The sequence below is a fragment of the Armigeres subalbatus genome, chromosome 3, assembly GCF_024139115.2.
Source record: "Armigeres subalbatus isolate Guangzhou_Male chromosome 3, GZ_Asu_2, whole genome shotgun sequence".
NCBI classification, from domain to species: Eukaryota; Metazoa; Arthropoda; class Insecta; order Diptera; family Culicidae; genus Armigeres; species Armigeres subalbatus.
The window spans coordinates 98157353-98182602 of record NC_085141.1 but is presented as its reverse complement, the minus strand read 5'-3'; the positions used below and the strand labels follow the sequence as shown (position 1 = coordinate 98182602).

Here is a 25250-nt window from a genome sequence, read left to right as displayed (position 1 = left end):
TTGATTTGGACTGATATCATTCTGGAAATATTGGAGAGCAAACCTACAAACAGAGAATACACATCACCAGGTATCCATAACCCAGCCGCACCGGGTTCATTAACAGCAAGTACCGGAAAAATATCGTTAGCAAACCTCCCCTTGTAGAGACATGATTCGAGCTTGCAGCGGCCAATCGATTATTAGTTAAGTTAACTGGAATAAAAAGGTTTCATTGAGAGCGATGCATTAGATAACAATATGAGAACTAACCTTAACGGGACCGGAACAACGCTTCACTAGTCCGGAGGTATTAGAGAGAACTAGCAGGATCCTCTGCTGTGACTATACGGTTCCGAAAGATGCGGCACCGTTCTGCAGAAGTGTTGAAAATGGTTTTCCTGTATTATATATTATATTTGTATATTTGCTGCCCAGCTGAGCTTTGAAAGGAGCAAGTTTTACGCTAGTGCCCACTAGGTGGCACCATAGAAAACTTACATGCGAGTGGTGAAAATGAAATATTCATCACACTTCTAAATATAAAAGTGCCATGGAGAAACATGGTAGGTAATTGTATATATGTTTTATTTTATTGAATAGAGCATCTTATTGAATACATCTTTCTTCAGTCACTGCTTTTCTGTTTAAATCGGTTTTAAAATTTCTCTCGAGCATTGGATATCGCTTAGCTGTTCTTTTAGGTGCTCCAGAATGGCCGTAGTTAAGCTACAGCATCCGTGCTGTTGTCGTTCACTGGCGAGGCTTTCACTGGAAAACACTTTTCTTCGGACTGACTCAATCATGCTTTCGATGAACCGTGCCAAACCAACGCACATGTGGAGATACAGCTCGTGATCGTGAATAGTGATTGGTTTCCCAGCGAAGTTGGTGAGGCTGGAGAATATCACATTAACCATTAGTTGCGTGGTGGCAGGCAGCCTCGACAGGTTGGTAATGTCTGCTTCTAACACGAGATGGGGCAGTTTATTAAAAATTTTATCCATCAACCGGTCAAAGGCATCTCGTTTTAGCTGCGCGTTAAATTTGTCCATTGTTTGTTCCCGTTTTCCCGCATCGATTGGTGGACGGCGGCCACTCGGTGGATGAGGTGTCGGTGGTCGGGTGCAGCATCGTAGGTGTTCGCACTCCGTTGCCTCTCTGTAGAAGGATATGGTTATTGAAATTTATATTTCTGCTTTTACTTATAGAATATTTTAATATGAGTTGAGCCATGAAGCTGATTTGTAGATATACTCAAAGGTTTGTTTTGGAATATTAGTCAAGTTTTGTGATAGAGAGCGCAGGTCAAAGCGAGACAGGGGTAATAGCTTAATAGTCTAAATAGGATTGCAAAATGTTAGTTAGAAAGAACTTTGAATTCAAAATGTTGTGCTGAATTCCTAAAAAGTTGCCCAAAAGCAAGGGTTACCATAATTAATTTTCCTTTGTAACTTTCTTGGTTGGGTAATTAGAATTTAAGAATGGCTGGACAATATATAATAGGATGGCTCAAAAAAAAATTTTGATGGGCCGCCCTCTTATTCGGTTCTATTTGATGCCCTTATGCTCTGGACAAAATTTCAGTCAAATCGGTCAACGTTTGGGCTGTGCTAAGCTCGTTGGAAGTTTATATGCAAAAAAAACATCCAAAAACAGTGATTTGCAGTTGGACGGCACAATTTACGATCAAGAACCATGATACTCATTCAGTTCTTGTAGAATTAAATACAGAATGTTATGCTGAAAACCGCGAGAAGATTAAAGTTTGCCCGGCTAAGTTATTAGCATTTCTCTGATGTCATCAAAAAAATTGAAAAAAGTTTTTCCAATACTAATCTGAGCCACCCTAATATATAAGTTTGAAATTCTTCCAATTCAACATATATTAACAAAATTAGACAACAATCAGAGGCTAGGAAATTTTGAAAATTGCATTTTGAGGCCTTCTTCTTTCTATTTTTATCGAATTGTCATTTTTTTATTAAAAGTATGAATCAAAAACTGTCAATATAATGGAAAAATTATAAAATTCGGGCTCGATTTGAACAATTTACCTGAGCACCTTCTGGTCGTGCAACTGTTTCTTCAATGTTTCTTTGTGTTTGTCTTTGAGCACGTTCTCAAATTGCTCGAGTGTTCCCTGCAAGAAGTGGCTTTTCGGACGTGCCAAGGCATCCCAACGGCACGAACGTATAGAAGCTGTCGAGCATCTGCTTTCGGATCGTTTAAGAATGGACGTTGTGGACGGCGGAGCCCGGACCGATGTTGTGGACGGCGGAGCCCGGACCGATGTTGTGGACGGCGGAGCCCGAACCGATGTTGTGGACGGTGGAGCTCGAACCGATTCTTGCGATGTCACCGGTTTAAAATATCGCACACCTTCAGGGAGATCAACGACGGATTCGTCTATGTAATCTACTGACTCATTTTCGACAACAGACTTTTGGATTTCGGGCTCTGTTATTTCGATATTTTGTTCACTGTTATTATTTGAAAAATTTGGATCTTGGGGTGAATTCATGATTTATTTTTAAACAATTTTAATGCTCAGTACACTAAGAATTTTGGAATGTACGTACACGTCAAGATAGGGATACAATAATTTGACAGTATGCAAGGGTGCCTACTGTGATTTAAAATGAAAAGCTCGCCCTTGTTACAATAATTTCTGGAATTTCCATTACGGAGCTGCCTCCTTCACCGAAATTGTCGGATTCGAGATCCGGAACCGTTACCATAGTTGTTGACGATAGTTTCCTTTCCGCGAGGCTGGATTGACGTGTCCTTTGATCCGTTTCACCGGGAATGACCGTACCCAGATCCGGTACACTTAAAATCCGCTTTGTTTGATGTTTCCGTGGAATGACAAAGAGTTTGGTGGGTGTTCGGCAGAGATTAGCCGACGATTTCGTTTCGCCAACGGTGACAACGTTCTGCAACATGTTTTTCTGATTAACAACACCCTCCCCGGTCGATTCCTTCTTCGTAGGACGCGCGTCCTTACGAAATACATATTTGAGTGCTCCAATGGGGTAAAATTCTCTATCCTTGAAACGGGCGGTCGCGCTTCCGAAGGCTACCTTCATGTTGCGCCCTCGCCTCTGGCGTCGCACCGGTATGTTGACGGTGTGCATCAGCAACGTTGCCGGCTGACGGTACGGATTCCATGCAAAATTGTATGAGAAGTCATACTGGTGGGTGGCGCTCGGACGAGGTTGTATGTCGGGCAGCACCGGTTTTGGCATTGGTATGCTGACTGGCAGTTGATAACGGCCGGGCGGTGGCCTTAGGAAAGGTTCCACACAGTATGAGTGATGAACGGATGCCGCTCCTGGAACGGATGGTCCGGCGATTAATTGCTTAACACGGATCCGCTGTTGGCAACGACCTATCACGATAGGAGGAGCTTTCTTCGGCGGGATGTCAAATATGCCTTTGAAGTAGTGATTTGGACCCGGTTCATGGGGGTTGCGCCAGCAAAACGTGGGTTGTGCGAGTGCCAGCCGAGAAGAAGCACGTTGCGTGTTCTTGTCGCCTGTAAAGGAATGATATCATTGATGAAAATTGCAAATCAGTGTTTGTTAACTGGCGTGCGATATATTGAACTAAGGTGGAGCGCTACTTCGGCAGAGCTTCAATCCCGGCTTCGATCACATCACAATGAACGGACTCCATGCAAAGGACGGTCAAAACTAGCAACATGTGATTTCACAGTTTATATACTTTTTATGATCTTATTATGAAGTACCCATTCCCTGCAGGGAATCAATATTCGAGCAACTGACAAACGCATCTCGCAACAAGCATTTATCTGAACCCGAAAACAATATGACAAGAATCATTTGCCTTGCATGTTCTGATATTTCCGAGAATACGATGCTATAACACCGAAATTTGCTGTAGAGATTATGCAAAATAACAAGATGAAAAATTAACAACAAAATTACATTTTTTTTTGTTGCTGACAAAATTATTCGGATCTTTGTCATTATTATTTTCGACAAAAACAAAACTTTGTCGTTGGTTCTCTTTTGTTGCTTGTTTCGCATGCGCATCCAAGAAACATTGAAGTAGGGTATATGGCTCAAACCTTAGCCTATATATTTATTGTTGTACATCAGCATATATTGAAGCTCTAACCAGTGTCATGCCATCAGACGACTTGCCTACTTTTCGTTAGGGTAATGGTGGTATTTTGGACATCTGAATATATTTTGGACTTTTGGTTTTATTTTTTTAATTTTACACTAGCAGACCCGACGAACTTCGTTTCGCCCGAAAAAATGATTTATTCTCCGATTATTTCTTGAGTTATGAAGAAATATATGTTTCATTTGTATTTTTTTTATAGAGGAATGAAGGCAAATCTGCATACAGACACCTGACATTATCACTCAGGGAGTGGGGTTGGCGCGGAAGGCAGAAAGCCAGCCCGCCAGACCCACTAAACCCACCCAAGCAACAGAAGGTTACTTGAGTTACCTTCTCTACCAATACCCTGGTTCCCCCAGGAACTGCCTCTCAGCATTACTTCTGGGGGATAGGCAGTACTTAATGTACTCGCTCATTCACGCTCACACAGGTACTCATCCCGTATGAGCAGGGTTCGTAATGCTCACTCAATCTCAGTAGCACATGACTTTCCAAAGTTTTCGAGGAGAAATCGCTTTTCGGGAAAGAAAAACAGCCTGGAGAGTGATAACAATTTTTCGCTCACTTCGATTGCCGCTAAACGTTGGTTTGCTCTTTTTCTTTCATATTCGAGTCTTTTCGTGGCATCATCAATGCAAATGGTAGTAGCTTATGTGGAACAAATAACTTAACGCTTTCATACAGATAGCGTGGTGGTGTGGCTAAAGTAAGCGCATCCCAACAGCTATTATTGTTACTATTCTGGGTTCGAATCCCGGCGCGGCCATACAATTTTGTAATTGTTCTGCGATAATTCTCGCGGAAAGTGAGTGAGAGGTAAAAGTAATGAAACGAAAAAGGATTTTCATCTAATAGGCAAGATTTTCGTTCATCTTCCAATGCTAATTCTAGAGAAAAGATTGATGGGTGAAAGATGATCCTCAACATAAACAACGAAACAAGATTTTCCCTTGGCCCGAGAAACGCTTGCTTTGGTCTCATTGAAACGAAAAGTCGAACCCTGCGTATGAGTCTTACTTGGGTGCTCTCTCTAAGACACCCTCTGACACACCCTGACACTCTTTCTGACGCACCATATGAGTCTTACTTGGACGCTCCCCACTGACATACCTTTACGCACCACGTGAGACTAACTTGGATGCAGGCTATCGTTTGACCTAGTGGGTCGTAAGCCGGTCGTCATAGCAGGAGATTTTAACGCTTGGGCAGTGGAGTGGGGCAACCGCTGCACCAATCGAAGGGGTCAAGCGTTACTAGCGAAGCTCGACGCAGTGCTATTCAATGATGGTTCCACTAGCATGTTCAGAAGGAACGGGTTTGAGTCATGGATTAACGTAACGTTTGTCAGTCCTGGTCTGGCACCAGACTTGGACTGGAGGGTGAACGAGGGTTACACCCATAGTGATCATCTAGCAATTCGCGGCGAACCCTGTCAGATCCGGGGGTGGAGAACCAATCACTTCGACAGCGAAGTTTTCACCGCGGCCCTGGGACTGGAAGCCACACTGAAGGTCTAAGCGGGGATGCGCTGGTAGCTGTCCTATCACGCGCGTGTGACGCCACCATGCCGAGAAATGGCAGACGGCCGGTATACTGGTGGAGTCCCGAGATTGTGGCCCTTCGATCAATCTGCCTTAAGGCTAGACGAAGGATGCAACGTGCCCGCACCGAAGATGAAAGAGTGGACCGCCGTGAAGTGTTTCGAGCTGCGAAACTGGCTTTTAACAAGGCCATCAAGAGCAGTAAGAGACCGTGTTTCGACAACCTATGCGAAGGAGCCAACGCGAATCCATGGGGTGACGCCTACAGGATAGTGATGGCCAAGACTAAAGGGAGCTCTTCACCCCCCGAACGGTCCCAGGATAGGTTGGCGAGGATTATCGAGGTACGATTCCCATCCTGAGCCACAAGTCCCTGGCCTCCATCGGCTTAGCCTGCCGGTGGGCCTGTACCGGATTTTGGAAAGCTATTTCCAGAACCGTGTACTATTATACGAGACCGATGCCGGTCAGAGAAGCGTACCTATTACCGCAGGAGTTCCGCAAGGTTCAATACTGGGCTCGGTACTATGGAACCTTATGTATGACGGGGTTCTGAAGCTAAAGTTCCCTCCTGGTGTTAAAATCGTCAGTTTCGCAGATGACGTAACCTTGGAGGTCTACGGGGAGTCAATTCCCGAGGTAGAACTGACCGCAGCACACGCGATCATCACGGTGGAGAATTGGATGAGCGCTAGAGGCCTGCAGCATGCTCAGCATAAGACGGAGGTGGTTATCGTCAACAACCGCAAGTCGGTTCAACATGCAGTGATTCACGTGGGTAAAGTCGCGATCACATCAAAGCGGAGTTTGAAGCTCCTTTTGGTCGTAATAGACGACAAGCTGACCTTCGCCAGTCATGTCGACTACGCGTGCAAGAGGGCTTCGACTGCTGTTACGGCATTATCGAGGATGATGTCCAACAGTTCCAAGGTGTGTGCCAGCAGACGTAGGCTACTGGCAGGCGTTGCCGTATCTATTCTTAGGTACGGCGGCCCGTCCTGGGTGAGAGCTCTCGGGGGGTAACCAGTTACCTGCGGAAGCTGGAGAGCATGTACCGCTTAATGTGTCTCAGAGTGATATCTGCCTACCGCACGAGCTTGCGTGATTGCGAGCATGATGCCAGTCGGGCTGGTCATCCGGGAAGACGAGGAGTGTTTCGAGCTACGTGGCACCAGAGGAGCCCGCGAACGCATCAGGGTGACTTCGGTTGCCAGATGGCAGCGCAAGTGGAATAACTCTTCTATAGGTAGGTGGACTCACCAGCTGATACCTAACATATCGAGCTGGGTGGAGAGACCCCATGGGGAAGTTCACTTCCGTCTGACACAATTCCTGTCAGGCCATGGCTGCTTCCGGCAGTACCTCCACAGGTTTGGGCACGCGGAGGTCCCCGTCTGCCCTGACTGCCCAGGTGATGACGAGACTGCAGAGTACATACTGTTCGTATGTCCTCGTTTCGACGTCGAAAGAAGAGCTAGACTAGACGTTTGCGGTCGGGAAACAACCCCGGATACCCTTATTCAGAGGATGTGCCAAGCGGTGGAGAAGTGGAACGCAGTTTCGACTGCAACCACTCAGATTGCCTGCAGCAGCAGTTGACAAGCAGCAGTTGTGATTGGTTAGTTAGAGCGAAAACAGGCTGAGCGCGGGGAAGTGAATGAGAGGTTTGCACATGTCGAGGTAAGAGTGTCGCAGCGGGTGGCAACCGCAGTCGCCACCACGAGGCATGGCAGAAGAGTGACCGCATAGGTGTTAGTATATATGGACTGCATATGCCGAGGTAGGAAGGTCGTAGCGTAGAACTGTTGGTACCTATCGCTATCGACACCTCGAGGCATGGCAGGGATGAGTAGAGTGAGCATCCAAGTCAGACTCGCATGGCATGTCAGATAGATTGAGAACCTAAGTAAGTCCCACATGGTGTGTCAGGAGGAGTGGCAGGGTGTGCTAGAGTGAGCACCCAAATCTGATTGAACTGTTCTAATGGCCACCTTGATGGGGCATAGCAGCTACAATAGAACACACCATTGATCTTAGCTATTGCGACACCCTCAGCAGAGGAGTGTACCACCTCTTGGACCGGGTACTCTCCCGTCGTGCAAATAGCCGCCATCCTGGACCCGTCCGCCACCCAATTGCCATTATCGACAGGGACGTTGTACTGGCCGCACAGGAGGGCGGCATCAGTCCTCGACTTCGAGACCGACTGCCACAGGGCAGTTGCACAGTGGTTAAGATTCAGCTGTGTTACTTGCACGGCTTATTCTTATTTTTTTCTCCAATGGGTCACGAAGACCCACCCATAACGTGGGTACAGGCAAATATTATATATTAACAATATAGTCCACTCTAGCTATAAACGGGCGAACACACAACGCCAGCGCTCCAACGTATGACGGTCGAACTGTTCAATCACAGCAACGCGTGAAAGCGCATCGTTGCTTCGACAACATTTTGGATATCAAATGTCATACTTATTTAGTGTATAGATTCTACAGTTTCTTGCGAATTTTCTAGAAGCGGAACAGTTTTTTATGTGTTTAGGAGTGTAACGAGTCCTTAGCCACAATCGTTTGACGACAGCAGTGGACAGATAAGGTCACCGTTGTGCTCCATATCATCCACCATCACACTATATCGCCGAATCTTTATTCCAATAGGTTCAACACTATCCATTCTGAACCGTCATCAGTGTCATTATAATCTTGACAAAGACAAACAACCATGAATGGACATTCGATAACAAGAGCGGCAAGAATACCTAGTTCATCATTACTCCACGATTACCTGGCCATCAAGAGCTACGGATAATCAACCCAAAGCTCAACGTACCTCGATGACGGCATGTTGATAATTAAGTTAAATCAATTTTAAGAAGTTATAGAGTGTATTGAACCGAAAGCATTAGTTCAAAATATAAAACTGGTGTAGTTTAACCTGAGCGCATTTGTTGTTCTATTGATTGACTAATAAGAGAAATGAGACTTATAAGCTATTCGAAAAAGGTATTAGGAACTTCCCCTTACTTTGAAAGATATCTTTGTTCTGTTGGCCACTGAATACTATATGTTGTAGTATGAAAAAAAATGGAATAGTACTTGTCCGCCTTACACAAGCAAAAACTATACAGAAAACTGTTCGGGACCTTCACAAATGCAGTCTCTGGAAGTGCCAAATATCTAGATCCTCAGCTCGATGAAATGCCTGTCGGTATAGGTATATAAATGTGTACACAAAACACATCAATGCATCAGTCAGCTATCTTCATTAGAGGCTCATGAAATAAAATGTTAGATTTGATTTTTGACGTAATATCTTTTGTGTACGATGATCACAAACGTTATTAACGCTGCAAAGCTTGACCCTTCCACCGAGAAGCATATCCTCCAATCAAATTAAATATATAGAACGCAGGCATTTACGAAGAAATATTAACGCAATTAATCTGCTTCTGCCAGTTTTGGGATCCGCATTGGTAACGTTTTATGTGGTGCGGATCTTTTGATGCTAAGAGGTTTTGACTGACTAACAGATGAGGATCGAGGGCAGGAACATTCTACCAACGACTTCTTTCAACATGTTTGTTGTTGATTCTGTTGTTTACTAAACGACAGCAAAAAATCAAAGCTACTTAGATCATTTTCAATGTAACAGTTAGACTTTTAATCACCAGTTGGCGCTTCGCTACATGAAAGGTGTTCGCCAGTGACTTGTATGGGATAATCAAGAGTGGACTATCTTGTACTTTAAAATCTTTGGTACAGGCTTGCTTTTTTGCTGACGCAGATAAGGCACTTTGGTGCCTTATAACATTCATACGCCTCGTGCCCTTCCTCACCACAACGACGACACAGGATGCTACGGTCTGGGCCCTTACAGTTGTAGGAATTGTGTTCCAACTCTAAGCACCGATAGCACCTGTCCACCGAAGGCGGCTGGAGTTTGCTCACTGGGCATACTGACCAGCCGATCTTCAACTTCCCTCGCTCCATTACCTTTTTGGCTTCCGCAACCGGTAACCTAAGGTAGGCTACCTGTGTGCCTAAGGAACGGCCTCTCAGGCGTACAGAGGTCTTGTTGACCTGGTCACTGACGGCAGAGACGACATCGTCCACGTTCGTGACCTCGTCCAGTTGCTTGCACTGGAGGGTCACTTCCGCCCCCAACGACCTCACCTCGGCGTCGTCACCCAAGACCTCTTGGGCCAGCTTCCTGTAGTCAGTCCCACTAGCCTGCGCTCCGCGTTTCAGATTATTATTTATTTATTCAGACTAAGGCCGAAGTGGCCTGTGCGGTATATAAGAGTCTTCTCCATTCGGCTCGGTCCATGGCTAAACGTCGCCAACCACGCAGTCTGCGGAGGGACCGCAAATCGTCCTCCACCTGATCGATCCACCTTGCCCGCTGTGCACCTCGCCTTCTTATTTCCGTCGGATCGTTGTCGAGAACCATCCATCCGCCATCTGCACCCATCTGGTACACAGCACTTTCCTTTCGAAAAATCCCAGTGCGCGTTGGTCCTTCACGAGCATTGTCCAGGTCTCGTGTCCGTAGAGAACTACCGGTCTAATAAGCGTTTTGTAGATAGTCAGTTTGGTACGGCGGCGAACTCTATTCGATCGGAGCGTTTTGCGGAGTCCAAAGTACGTACGTTTTCCTGCCATGATGCGTCTCCGAATTTCTCTACTGGTATCGTTATAGGCGGTCAATGGCGCCAGGAGTGGGTGGGACACGTAGGATATGTCCTACGCATGAAAATCCCTGGGAAGGACAGTCGAAGCATTGTCCTACCCATGATTATGGTAAGATCATATCATATGGATAACTAAAAGATCTAATGCTATCAATACTGTTTCGATTTCGCGATCTAAAAGATATCATTAAAACGTTTCAAAGTGAATCAGAGATTTGTAAGCTTATCAGAGGTTAAACGTGGTTAAACTGACAATCGTGGAGGTTTCCGGGAATGTAAAGGAGAAATCTATTCCAAAAGGCTTCTCAGAGTCTATGAGGAATTCTTTCCATTCCAAAAGTGCTCAATGATGTATTGAAATTTTCCCAGAAGTCTTGAAGTTTCTAATAGTTTTTGCTCTTCCATAAAATTGTTGAAAAATTTCTGGAACTGTGTAATTATTTCTGCTAGTTCAGGGAGGCTCAGAGAATATCACAAATTTTATAAGAATTGACAGGCAGGTGAATTAAACAAAATGTGAATATCTAAACAAGGATATAGCTTAGCTTAACTTAGCTAAGACGGACTGTACTTGTGAATACTTGCTTTTCCGTGATTGCACTACGATCCAAGTGAATAAAGGTTGGTACTTACTACCTACAGTCAGTTGGGAAAGGAGCGGAATGTTTGTGTGTACATAGTTATTGTTGCTACTAGAGACCGAGAAAACCTCTGCATCTCCACGATACCATGGAAAGGAAATTTCATTAACTCGGTAAGGTAGATGAAGAGAAGTATAGATCGAAGATTCACTTAGAAAAGTGATGTAGTCTATGCAACATTATGTGATGTAGTCTTTGCCAGACCTACTGTCTACAAGCTTTACTGGTAGATCGGTAGATCGTAGCGGTATCTGAAGATTTCGGAAGGTTCGAATTCCTAAAAGTTAGTGAAATTGCTTGAAACCATCCAATATTTTACTAAATTTACAGTAATACATAATCACTTCTGGAAATTCGTGAAAATGTTTGAAGATATGCTTTTTGGAAATGTTCTACAAACACTAGAGATGTAATGATTGACTTAATAGTCATAGGGAGTTATTTGAGGATGTCCGAAAAAAATCTCTTGAAATCCGAGACGATCTCCGGAAAGTCGCTGAAATTTCATAAAAGTATTCTATAGATTTGAAAATCTATTTTTAGCCCTACCCACGTCTGGAAACGTGGCCGCGTCTCTGTAGGCGGTCACCAGTGAGCCCAAGTACACGAATTCTTCAACCTCGATTTCGTCACCACCGATAGAAGCTCGTGCTGGGTGGCTTACATTGACCTCTCTTGAGCTTCTTCCTATCATGTACTTCGTCTTCGACGTGTTGATGACTAGTCCAATCCGTTTAGCTTCGCTAGCTAGTCTGATGTAGGCTTCCTGCATCCTCTCAAAGGTACGTGCCATGACATCAATGTCGTCGGCGAAACCAAATAACTGGACGGACTTCGTGAAAATCGTACCACTCGTGTCAATCCCTGCCCTTCGTATTACTTCCTGCAAAGCGATGTTGAATAGCAGACACAAAAGACCATCACCTTGCCGTAACCCTCTGCGCGTTTCAAAGGGACTCGAGAATGCCCCTGAAACTCGAGCTACGCACATCACCCGATCCATCGTCGCCTTCATCAACCTATCAGTTTATCCGGAAATCCGTTTTCGTGCATTAGCTACCATAGCTTGTCCCGATTGATTGTATCATATGCGGCTTTGAATTTTATAAATAGATGATGTGTGGGCAAGTTGTATTCGCGGCATTTCTGCAGTACTTGGCGAATGGCGAACACCTGGTCTGTCGTAGAGCGTTCACCCATAAATCCCGCTTGGTACTGCCCCACGAACTCCCTTGCAATTGGTGCTAGTCGGCGGCATAAAATTTGGAAGAGTACCTTGTAGGCGGCGTTCAGTAATGTGATTGCGCGGTAGTTGCTACAGTCCAGCTTATCGCCATTTTGTAGATGGGACACACGAGATCTTCCATCCACTCCTGCGGCAGAAACTCATCCTCCCAAACCTTGGAAATCACCCAGTGCAGCGCTCTAGCCAGTGCCTCACCACCGTGTTTAAACAGCTCTCCTGGTAGTTGGTCAACTCCAGGGGCTTTGTTGTTTTTCAGTCGACCGATCTCCTGGATTTCCTGGAGATTCAGAGCCGGAAGTCGCATGTCCTGCGCGCGTGCTCCTAGGTTCATTACCATACCGCCACCGTTGTCTGCCATATCGCCAATCAGGTGCTCTTCGTAGTACTGCTGCCACCTTTGGATCACCTCACGCTCGTTTGTAAGACGGTTCCCGTTTATGTCCTTACACATTTCGGGCTGTGGCACGTGGCCCTTACGTGAACGGTTCAACTTCTCATAGAACTTTCGTGCGTTATTAGCGCGGTACAGAAAGTTCCTCCTGAAGTTCTTCTAGAAATTCCTCCGAAAGTTCCTTCACGAATTCCTCCGGAAGTTTCTCTAGGAATTTCTTCGGAAGTTCCTCCAAGGATTCCTTCGGAAGATCCTCCAGGAATTCCTTCGGAAGTTCCTCTAAGAATTCCATCGGAAGTTCCTCTAGGAATTTCTCTGGAGAAACTTCCGGAGGGATTCCCGAAGGAACTATCGGAGGAATTTCCGAAGAAACTGCCGGAGGAATCTCGAAAAAACTTCCATAAGAAGGAGGAATTTCCGAAGGAACTTCCCTAGGAATTCCCGAAGGAACTTCCGGATCGATTCCCGAAGGAACTTTTGGAGGAATTCCTGAAGCAACTTCCAGAGGAATTCCCGAAGCAACTTCCGGAGGAATTCCCGAAGCAACTTCCGGAGGAAGTCCCTAAGCAAGTTCCGGCGGAATTCCCGAAACAATATCCGGAGGAATTCCCGAAGGAACTTCCATAAGAATTCCCGAAGGAACTTCCGGAGGAATTTCCGAAAGAACTTCCATAAGAATTCCCGAAGCAACTTCCGGAGGAATTCCCGAAGCAACTTCCGGAGGAATTCCCAAAGCAACTAAAAATGAAACCAATATGAAAACAAAATGTTACTAGGGACATTTCCTCCCTTCCTACTTGAGCGTTCATTTCACCGATTTTGACGTCCCGCAGTGGGCATCCATCGTATGTCTGCTCCAACTGTGCATAGAACGCTTCTTTCTCGTCGTCGGGTCTCCCTTCGTGTGGGCTGTGCACGTTGATAATGCTATAGTTGACGAATCGGCCTTTTATCCACAGCTTGCACATCCTTGCGTTGATTGACTTCCACCCAATCACGCGTTGGCGCATCTTTCCCAGCACTATGAAGCCAGTTCCCAGCTCGTTGGTGGTGCCACAGCTCTGATAGAAGTAGCCGCTCGATGCCCGCTTTTCCACACTTTCTGTCCTGTCAAGCAAATTTCCTGCAGCGATATGACCTCGAAGTTGCGGGGATGTAATCCATCGTAGATTTTCCTGTCGCAACCTGCGAAGCCTAGCGACTTCCAGTTCCAAGTTCCAAGCTTCCAATCGTAATCCTTTATTCGTCGCCTAGGTCGTTGCCGTTTGTATCGAGTCGTATCTTCTATGTCGTTCATAATGGTTGTTTTTTAGAGGCGGCTTATTGGGCCTGCGCAAATCTCCTGTCTCGTCGGAGGGCTGTCGTGTCAGGGCTGTTTAGCGTCCCACCTGACACCAGGACTTGGGTTCCGCTTTGGCGGAGCCTACTTGCGGATACATGCAGCTTTTTATAGAGGTTTAACAGGGCCCACTGTCAAACCCCACCACATCCTACGCAGACGCCACAACTCGCAGATGGCCTTACGAGGGATCGAGATTGAGATAGAGGCCAATGTTCTAACCTAACCTTTTTTTCTAAATCTAAAATTTAATATTAGATCACATATATCCTTGAAATTATAAAAATATTATCACATGTATTGAAAATGCTATATGCTCTGAAATTTCTTTTGAAAATTACTTTTTATTTTTTTCTATATTTTGAGTTTCAGATTAATGAAGTGAGTGCAGGTTGGATTTGAAAACAATAATCCCGCAAATGCTCTGACGGTTTCTCGAAGTGTAGCGTTTGCTTCTTCGAACAATTGGCTGTATTAAACCGTTCGGGTGTAGATGTCGGTTTGATTATGTTTAGCGCGTTGTGAATGTTTTACATATTTCTTTATACAAAAAGCGACTCATACTTTTAAAGCAAACTTGAACACAGTTATTTGTTTTTTTTTTTATCTTTACGATTGATTTATAATTGTCCCGGGAATTCTGGGATTATCGTGATTGTAAGAAATGATTAATTTCGTAAATCCCGGGATTTACTCTCTAGTCCCATGACTAGAGTCCATTTCCCGTCACTGCGTGTCACCGCTACTTCACTTGTAACACATTTTAGAGTTTACCATCTTTCTCAGGGCGCCAAGAAAGAGTGTACACCTATATATTTGCACTACAGTGACTATAATAATAGTACTCTAATTTGCACATTTACATTGACATACATTTTGGTATGATTTCTTATTCAGATGAGCACGAATCCTTGCGGTTAACGGCCCTATTCTATCTGTGCTACTGCTTTGATTTTACCTCGGGTTTTATGTTTAAAATTCCAAATGCCTATTTTCATCGATTCCCCATCAACGCCCTCGCCACATACCTGGTCGTATTTTCCCCACAAAGTATCGCATCGGATGACCGAGCCGATCCATTTCGGCTGGTAGTTTGCTTTCGAGTGCTCTATCATGGAATCCCACTTCACTGCCCTTACGGTTCTTCTTCTGCAGGGCTTCTCCCGGAAACGGTGCAAAACGCTCGCCTGGAATGGACAAAATATGATAAACAGAAAAAAACGACACCAAAACGATCCCAAGTCAGCAATCCTCTTTAGCTGGGAGACACCACCGTTGTTGTTGTTGTTGTTGTGACGATGGCTTGAATTCCATTTTCGGACGATTAAATCAATTTGCTTCGCGCGCCAGTCGGTTTAGCATTAGCGGTAAGGTAGAATGAGGGCTGATTTTTCGAGTGGGTTGTTCCGAAATGGAAGATGCGGGTTTCGGGTGCAAACGCGCGTATACAAAATTACCTGTGAAGCATTGATAAAGCCCCTTGGTGCCAGTTGATTTGTTGGCGTAATCCGAGATGTTGTTGGCCAATCGGTATCTGTTGAGTGGGGTTGGATGCAAGGACGAGAGATCAATTAGGCGTATAGATTGTTGGGTGAATTATTTTGGGATGGAGTTTCTTCCGTTCAGTGTTTCACTATTTTTCGGAAAGGGAATCGCTGAGTTAGAAAAATTGAGATATGGAAAGGTGGAAATGTTTTATTTTTGCCTTTCTCGGAAAATCCACAAAACACGACATAAAATTTCTCATCGGTGACGCAAATGCATAGGTCGCAAGGTAAGTGTTGTTCCGCCCAGTTATTGAAAAGAAAAACCTCTACGCAACTATAAATGACGACGGCATGAGGCTCGCAGCCAGAAGAATGGATGTCTGTAGCACCTACAACCAAATAGCGAGCGATACGTTTTATCAAATCGATCATGATTTGTTGGATAATCTTCATTTCTCAGATGCCATAGATGTGAGGACTCTGACCTCTGACCACTATCTGATGGTATGGGAGATTCGCACAAGGCTGTTCAGCATCACCGGTTGTTGACATGAGAGAACACAGAGGCTGAACATGCAGCGACTGTCGGGCAAGGGTGTTGCTGAGAAAATCGTTCATTACCTCGCAGAACGAATCGGAAGAAACTCAACTGGAGAAACTTGATGGCATTGTAACACCAAGTCCACGAGGCGGCCAATACAACAGCCACAAAGGTACTTGATACCGCATAAGGAAACCAAAGGAAAGGCTGATTTGATGTGGAGTTCCAAAGAGCGACAGATGGGAAATATCCAATTCAAGAGCCGCATGCTCGTAACGGCCACACACCAAAATAAAGAATGATAAACTAAGGGCACCTAAGAAAAAAAAATCAACCGGCGTAGTCTCTGATGCAGATTAAAGGTTCTCCCAAACACACGCGACGCGACAGTCGCGACGCGATTCTATCGCTTGGCGACAGCGATTCTGTCGCCGTTGGTATGGAAGCGTAAATAGAACATTGCCTGCAGCGACTCAACGATAGAATCGCGGCGACTAGTTGTCGCCGTCGCGGCGATGAAATCGCTTAGGTCTGGGGGAGCCTTAAAGATTTACCAGAAACGACGTGTAGAAGTTCTCCAAAATGATTACCAACATGCGCAAGAAAAGCGCCACTCATTAAAATATTGCAGAATTTTCGTCAAAAGCTCAAAAAATATAATCCAATGGTTTTTGATCAAGTTTGCAAACAAAGTTCAGTCATAAAAATAGTTTTTCAGTGACTTCATTAGAAATTTGAAAAGTTAAAAAAAAATTAGATAAATTATTTTCCTTGCTCCGCGAATCTGTTCGCACACTGTATTGTAGTGCTCGTTTATTATTATTAAATCGAGGAAATTTAGATGCTCTTCGTAATATACCTACACATTCCAAGTCGTTTTGTTTTAGATACTTCTCACGCCCAGAAGTCAGCGGCAGCAGCTTTCGATTCATTGAACGTAAAAATGGCCATCCTGCCTGACCTTAAAATTTAATAAAAGTGTCGTGATTCAAACAGGTGTCTGGTTACCAGCTTCGAGAAACATATTCCATAATAAAGACTCAAACTCAAATAGATATAATTCATAATAATTCGAGTGGTCGACCTTCAGACAAGATGATGAAGGCAACATTGACGCGTGATAAGTGGGGTAGAATGAATCTGCCATTCTTTCTGAATAAGTGCTGCTAGATTTAGGAATAAATTTTGCATGCCCTATCGCCATCAACGGCTCCCAAGCACGTAGTGTGTGAGTTTGCCTCCCGACCGAGCACAGTTGAAGAACTCGCAGTTTTCCACTGGCAAAGGAGAACGGCACGGATGTAGTAAAATCGTAAAATTGAAGAGGGTCCAGTCTGACATCCGGTAGACCGATGTGGAGCGTTCCGTTCAAGATGAGTTGATATATGCAGAGTAAAAAAGCGCAACATAAATTATGAACGGATGATAAAGGGCAATAAAAATAAAAGGTAAATTTTATCGAGTGAGGTTGATCTATTGGCTTGTAGCTTGCGGGTCGTCGCATTCGGCCGGATACCCTTTTTCCTGAAATCCATGACAAACCCCGTTTCGGTGTTAATACCTGTAAATGGGGTTTGTGGCGCTTATCGGTTTACACTGATTTATTTACCTGTTGGGCGCCAAGCTCCATTCCTTGTGGCCATTTCGTAGTGATTTCGGGCAGCCCCGTTTAAAAGGGTTCTCGCGAAAAGGTGCTGTCTGCTGCTCCTGTTCCCACGTACGGTGTGGATTCAGCTCCAAATTGATATTTACATGATCTAATCGGGGGAAAACTAGCATTGGTGAATCGTTCTGAGAATGTTGATAGTACTGTGAAAGGTGAAGGTCAAAAAAGTAATTCGTCTCAGTACGATTAAAATATATAAAATAATTAAAATAAAATTAGGTTTATAAGAGGATTATGATTCGAAATTTTAGTGTTCTGATTGCTTAACATATTTTTTGCAATTACTGATCATAATATTTGGTTTACAATTCGTCTTTGAGTGATAAAACGGCCTACTTTTCCATACCAACGAAATGGTTGCATAATATTCATTATAACACTTATTTGGGTGCTATAATGAAAAACCAACATCAGAACAGTAGTTACATTACTACATTTTGCTGAATTAGCTTCAAATAGTGTAATCGCTGCGTCACGTAAAATATGAAATAGTTTGATGGACATGACCACAAAAATGTCCAAAGGCAAGTACATCTATCGCTTCACGGCTTTTTTTTTCTTCCTAAGCAATGTCGATTAAAAAACGAATTAACTGTTGCGAGTAAAATACAGTTGTACAAATCAATCATCTCTCCTCACCTGGACTTTTGCGCCTCCATTTTATTTCTGGCCAATGAAACACAAATATCGAGGTTACAGCGTTTGCAAAATAAAGTTATGCGCTTGATTTTGAGATGTAATAGATTCACTTCCTCCTCCTTTTTGTTGGACGCTTTACAATGGTTATCAGTGAAGCAAAAAATTGTTTATTTAACTATGGTGTTCATTTTCAAAATAATAAATGGATTGCTGCCCAGATATTTGTGTAATCGAATTGAAAGAGGAAGTGACATTCATAGATATAATACTAGAAACGCGGATGAAATAAGAACACCTTATTTTTTGTATGGAGCTTCACAAAATTCATTGTTTTATAAAGGAATAAACGTATTCAATTCGATGCCTATACACATCAAGCGTGCAAGGACACTATCACAGTTCAAGAGACTTTATATTTCAAACGTAAAAGCTGTTTTTTAAACAGTCATATATTTAAATTTTTGGTATTGACTAATTGTGTATCTTGACGAAGTTTGTGATAACGGATATCTTTTCTTGAACAATGTAAATGGTTTTTTATTTCATTAGGGCGCTTATAGACTATTTTTGTTCGCCTCGATGATGATGATGGTATTTTATTTATTGATTTGTATTTTTACATTCTTTTGTGTAGTCTACAAATGTTTGAGAATCGCGCGCGAATACAGGTATAAATGACTTTTTACGATTTTATAATCAATACTTGAAACATTTGGAACTGTTTGAAGGATACTATGAAAAGTAGTGAGCTCTCAGATAGAATGCGATTTTATCGAGACTTTTGGTATCTACGGAGAGGTAACACAAGTTTTGAATTTTTTCGAGTAAATCAAATTGATTGGTACTAGCGAGAATAGTTTGAGTACGCGCTTCTTGACGAAACTTTTGGCATCATGCGAGAGGTATCACAAGTTTTGTAACTTAATCGGACTCGCTGTACCACTGATGATGCTTGCAAAACTCTGTGGTGGAATTCAACTGTTTCTTTTTACTAACTTATGTTTTTTACTGTATAGCGATGTTATTTGTTAATGTTATTTATATCTGTGGAAATAATCGGATCGTTTATTGTTTGCCAAATCTGATTAAAATTGATCATTATTAATTATCTTAAAGATAAATCGTCTAGCTCAAACCTTTATAGGGGTATGCGGCGGGACCATCATCATCATCATAATCATCATCAATGGAGGGGGAATCTGCTCAACAGACATCCTGGGTTGACCAGGAAGTGCGGAGTTAGGGATCACCGAGGGAGGCAGGACTACATCCCCGACCCGCTAAACCGTTTCCATTGCCGCCAAGCCCATAGTCCCTTCGGTACAACCAGAAAGTAATGCTTCAAAGGGGTGCCAGTGCACAACGCACCCTCGAGGTTAGCTGCGTGTCCTTGCAGCACCGAACATCGTGACTCGCTTTTTAGAAGAACACCATGGTATCGTGCCAGCGCATTGCCGGCTTTCCAGGTGGCCTTACCACGCCCTATGTCCTTGAAAGGTGGGAAGGGTCGACTTCGCGCCTGCTTCCCTCTGCACGACTGGTATCAAGAGTGATGATGCCGCGTGCACCCCAAATTGACCTCTCTGCGACAGGGCCTATTCGCCAACACACAGAGGGACTTGCCGACGCAGTGCCTACGCCTGCCTCAGCCTTGACGAGGACCCCTTTCCGTCCTCGGGCTCGGAACCCGCCCGGTTGACCGACGCCGCGAAAGCGACGTTACCATGTTGTTCTTCGCGCGGCCACTTGTTCGATAAAAGGATCGAGTTCGACCACAGAGCATGACCACCGGTATGACCCATGAAGCCGACTCCGATCCCTCGGACCACCTCTTATTTGCGCCTGAACTAGCCATCCTTGAGTCCACGCGCCACCTTCTGTGTAGCTTCGAGACGATTTGGGCGATAGCCGATAAAACGGCGTTCCAGCTTACTTCATCTTTACACATCCTCCGAACTAGGTTGTCCGGGGTAGTGTCCAGACCACATGTGGCAAGCATGTGGTCACGCATTGTGCGAAAACGTGGGCACACGAACAACACGTGTTCCGCCGTTTCCCCTAAACCTGCGCACACCAAACACTCGGGCGAGGCCGAGCAAGCCAGCTGCGTTACCTGCACTGTGATTTTGCAGCACGCTTAAACGCCGGGCACTTCGAACCCCCCATGGGATGCTTGCTGTTCACAGATGTGCTGGAACAAATCAAACAATTGGGAGGGTTCGTGCAGCATTGTGCCTTATGTCCCTCCAATCCGCAGCGTCGGCAGAGATTGCTTCTGTCAGGGCCATTGCAGTCTCATTGCTTGTGCCCCGGTTCCAGGCACTTAAAGCAAACTTCGGGTTGTTCGTATATGCCCACAGGGCACACCGACCATCCCTCCTTGACGCTCCCTAACTTGACTACCTTGGAGGCGTCCGCTGCAGATAGCCGAACCAATGCTACCTGCGTCCCTGCTGGACCTTTCCGTAGCCGAACGGCTGCGGTGGGCGTCTCCACTTCACACTGTCGCCGCAGTGCCGTGACGAGCTCTTCGACTTCGGTGATCTCGTCCAGGTCTTTAACTCTTAGATTCACCTGCGTCGTGAGTGCCCTCACCTTGACCGTCTCACCGTCTCGCCTAGGACTTCCTCCGCCAATTTTATGTAAGCGGCGCCCTTTTGCGAGACGCCCCGCTTCAGCTCGAGGATCATCTCGCCCATCCGGGTACGTCTCATTCGACGTACATCGGCGCCGAGTTCACCGAGCTTGACGTCACTCCTCATCGCCTTCAAGACGTCCGAGTACTCGTCCGTCGTGATAACTAGGGCATCTCCCCTGAAGTGATTGGCGACTACCCTAGACTTCTTGCTACCCTCATTCGCCTGGGCCTTCGTTTCGGCCCTTGACGTCTTCGGTTTCCTCTTGTTCTTGACCAGGGTCCAGGAGGCGTCATCCCCCTCTATTTCCCTGGTCTGGGGCGGCTGAGAGCTCTCAGCCTGCCGTAACCCCATACCATCGTCTTTCCTGGGTGGACGGACCTTTCCAGGTCCTTCCTCCCCCGGTTTTGGAGGTACCTGGCCGGGGTTCAGCTTCCCAGCCCCACTACCCTTGTTCGGGGTAGTAACCCCTTCCGCGTTTTGGGGCGGCCCCCAGAGAGCTCATCCCCTGGAGACTGTCTCCCCCGTTTTTGTGTCTGCTCCGTTGGAGCAGTCATCCCCGACGTGCCCGCGAATACTTGAGCATCAGCCTGGGTAGACTTTGGCACCACCGTCTTCGCTGGCACGCCCTCGGTCGATTCGACCTTGCCCGAGTCCGCGAATCCTTGGGCCTCCGTCTGGATAGACCTCGACTCCACGGATTTCACAGGTTTAGACTTGGCCGTCCCGACCGCCCTCTCCAGCTTGGCGTCCAACATTGACTTTCGAAGTTTCAGCAAGCTCCTCTTGAGGTTCTTACTGATATTATGCTTCGATGACGCAAAGTCGATGATGGCGTCCAGTTGTTCCGTCGCCACCTCGAAGGCCGAAAGCCCATCGCGTTTGCGGTTCATCGCCTGCACAAGCCATGGGCCATCAATAACCTGTACCGGTGTTTTTTTAGCCGAGATAAATGTTAAGTGACCCACGCTGGCGCTGCGCACTGAGCTGCCGACTATTGCCTCTGGCCTCCTAGGCGGAGACCTGAACAACCCACCTCTTGCGAAGGGCATGTCTCCTACACTACTACCACTAATTGAAGAATTGACTTGGTTTTCCATTTTGGTCCCACGAGTTGCTCGGGAAAAGAGGTCCACCACGCCATAGCCCAACATGACGCGGTAAGGGACAATTACTGTGGAGGGTGCCCAGGTACCCCACAGGATCCGTTAAAGACCTAGCTAATTATTTCACCCCCCTGGCCATGCATCCTCTCGGCACGGGTCGCTTAACGCCTTGGGATTAGGGGTGCCCAGGCTGCACTACCAGCTAAGTACGCAACCCTTAGCTGGCGGTCAATTGTCATCGGAAGACCCATGGAAGCGTGAGATTGGAACTTGTGAGGACCAGAGCTGTGTAGGTCGCTCCTTCCCAGATGTCAACTCACCATTTCGCAGCCCGTATGTATGTGTGTATGTGTACAAATTTTGTAGACACACTTTTTGGAACTTAGCATTACCCGATTTACTCGCAACAAGTTGCATTCGACGGGGAATGCGGTCCCATTGTTTGCTATTGAAAATTGGCCCGATATGACATTGCATTTCGGAATTATTGAAAAATCATTGTTTTTTCCCAAGCTTATTGTAATGTAGACTTGACAGTCTCGGAATTTCAACTTGAAATTTTTCGAAATTCTGAAAATTATTCGGTTTTCTACAAAATTTGAACCGGCATGCAGAATTATAGGTCAGATGCGTGACAGATTTTAAACAGTGGCGCGCCGATACAAGTGGCGGTGGCGGTGGCGCACACCTTTAGGAGGAATCAAATTCAACAGAAATTAAATTAATTGGCTTCGAGATTTGGTTTCAAGAGCTATGGACAGATGAGTAAATTTAATTTCTTTTTGAATTGATATTTGTTCTGTTGGATTTTGGTCAGTTTGATTTCGTTATGCTTGAAATATGAATTTGACTGATATGTAAACAATGGATTTGGAAATGGCTTTGAATAGCTGAATTCGACATTGCTGTTTCATAAGGGCGAAAGTCGCAAATGTAAACTTTGACTTTTTTTGCTGATTTCAGGAAGATTAGAGACTTCTGGCGGTATTTTCCACTTCCGTTCGGTAGAAAGCGAGGAGCTCCACCTGTTCCAAGCGGTTGTTAGCTGGAAGCGGTCCTAGTTGTTCAGGAATTTGCAGGAGAAGTCATTGTTTACGTTTGCGACTTTTGCCCTCATGAAACAACAGTGTCGAATTGCTGAAAACGTGATTAATTTCCATATTTTTCCAATAACATATGATGTTCTTTTTTTAATTTGTAAAAGTCTACGTAGACTTCAAGGGGGTGGGGAAGGGGTTTCGGAAAAGTCTACGAAAGTCTGTAAGAAGGGAAGGGGGGGTTTGAAAATGTGAAATTTTGGTCTACGTGGTTTGTGGACAGCCCCAGGACGGGTTGGTTCGGTGTGGAGTGTCAGAGAGTGACAGACGAGAAGAACGTTGCCAGAAGCCGGATGTTGGTGTCGGGTACCCGATCGAATAGAGATCGGTACAAGGAAGCAAGAGCAGCCGAAAAACGATCCCACCGCAGAAGGAAGAAAGAATATGAAAAACAAGTGATTAGCGAGGCGCAGGAAAAAATGGAGCAGAACGATATGCGGAGGTTCTATGAGTCTGTCAATGGCGTGCGGAGAAGGACAGCACCATCTCCCGTTCAAAAATTCTTCCAGAAATCCCTTCATAAATACCTCTGGATTTTTATTCGGAATTTTCCTTGGATTTTTTTAAAATTCCTCAAGGTGTTCTCCAGTAAATAACATGAATGGTGCCGGGATTTTGTTTTAGAAGAATTCAAGATGGAAATACAGTCGACTCCTCACATCTCGATATTCTATATCTCGATAACTCTCCTTATGTCGATAGTTTTCTCGGCCCCTTCAATCTTCATACATTTGGGCCTCTCCCTACCTCCCTACCTCGATATCTCTCTATGTCGATGTTCTGATCTTATTTTGTTCTGGATTCTCTCTCCATATGTCGATATGTTTAAATTTTTAGGCTACTAGATCATCTTTGGACAATAACAAACAGATCAACACCAAGAAATGACATTTGTTTTGTTGTCGTTTTTCATAGCAACGAGCTTTTTTGGATCTAGTACCCATTTCAATTTTCCTTCCATTCGTCGATCTCTCCCTATCTCGATGGTCCCTTCAATATCGAGATGTAGAGAGGCGACTGTAATTCTTAGGGGATTTATTGAAGAAATTCTCGAAAAAAATTTTGGTGTGAATCTCTAGATGATTGTTTGGATAAATTCTTGAATGAATTCACGATGTTTTAATTGTGTGGATTTCCCAATGGACTTACCAAAGGATTTCTCTAAAAAAATCCTGTGAAAGTTGTTGAAGAAATTTTATAATTTGAAATATTTTTAACGAAATTTCCGGAGGATTTCTGGAAACAATTCCTTAAATTCTTGAAGAACAGTTAACACATTTATAAACACTGAATGATAATAAATATGATAAATCTATATAATAAAAATGAAATGGTCTGTGTTCGTATCCGCATAACTCGAAAACGGCTGGATGGATTTTCTTCATCCCTTCAGCAAATATGTTCGTTATCGTTTCCGACGGGTTTATATCATATTTCCTCATGCAAGAATCTTTTCTAAAGTCGATTAAATAGTAAAATATTAAAATTAAGATTCGTATGGAATTTCGCATAAGCAGTCCACAACGCGACTTTTCGCCTACTATGCAGGACAACGTCTGCCGGGTCGACTAGTCTTCTATTTAATAAAAATGAAATGGTCTGTGTTCGTATCCGCATAACACGAAAACGGATGGAAGGATTTGTTCATTGCTTCAGCAGACATATTCCTTCTAGTTTCCGACGGGTTTATATGATACCTACTTCCTCTTGCAAAAATCGAGAGTAAGGTTGGGTAAATCGAGAAAATCTAAAATTTAGATTCCTATGGAAATTTGGCATGGGCAGTTTGCAACGCGCATTTTCGCCTACTATGCAGGACAACGTCTGCCGGGTCGACTAGTGTCATATAAACTTGACTGAAAATTTGTATTTTGGGCAAGATAGCTTTTGAAAACATGTACGAAACCCTATTGCTTCAATAGTTCTTAAATAACCATCGGCGAGAAAACCATACTCGGCGGCCTGTTAAATTTTCATACGGTGGTGCGCCGATTCATTTTTGACAGTCTTAAATAACAAACAAGCATTACGAGTAAGAAGACACTTTAGAGAGCTCAATATAAAAATTTGGAAGCCGCCTCTCGTGTAATGTA

General features: G+C 44.7%; 2 protein-coding genes across 2 annotated transcripts in view; both read right to left on the bottom strand.

The window, feature by feature from the left end:
• Positions 1 to 540: 540 nt before the first annotated feature.
• On the bottom strand, positions 541 to 2641 carry LOC134227473 (uncharacterized). Its single transcript, XM_062708990.1, has 2 exons — positions 2037 to 2641; positions 541 to 1140 (listed from the first exon to the last, which is right to left on the bottom strand). The coding sequence occupies exons 1-2, from the start codon at positions 2501 to 2503 to the stop codon at positions 627 to 629; spliced, it is 981 nt and encodes a 326-aa protein (XP_062564974.1). The 5' UTR covers positions 2504 to 2641; the 3' UTR covers positions 541 to 626.
• The window catches only part of LOC134227472 (uncharacterized), a 47365-nt gene continuing 24730 nt past the window's right edge, over positions 2616 to 25250 (bottom strand). The window contains exons 4-7 of the mRNA XM_062708988.1: positions 17623 to 17770; positions 15443 to 15519; positions 15014 to 15172; positions 2616 to 3517 (exon numbers count right to left, since the gene is read on the bottom strand). Coding sequence (XP_062564972.1) covers positions 2616 to 3517; positions 15014 to 15172; positions 15443 to 15519; positions 17623 to 17770 — 1286 coding nt within the window. The remainder of the gene's footprint in view (positions 3518 to 15013; positions 15173 to 15442; positions 15520 to 17622; positions 17771 to 25250) is intronic.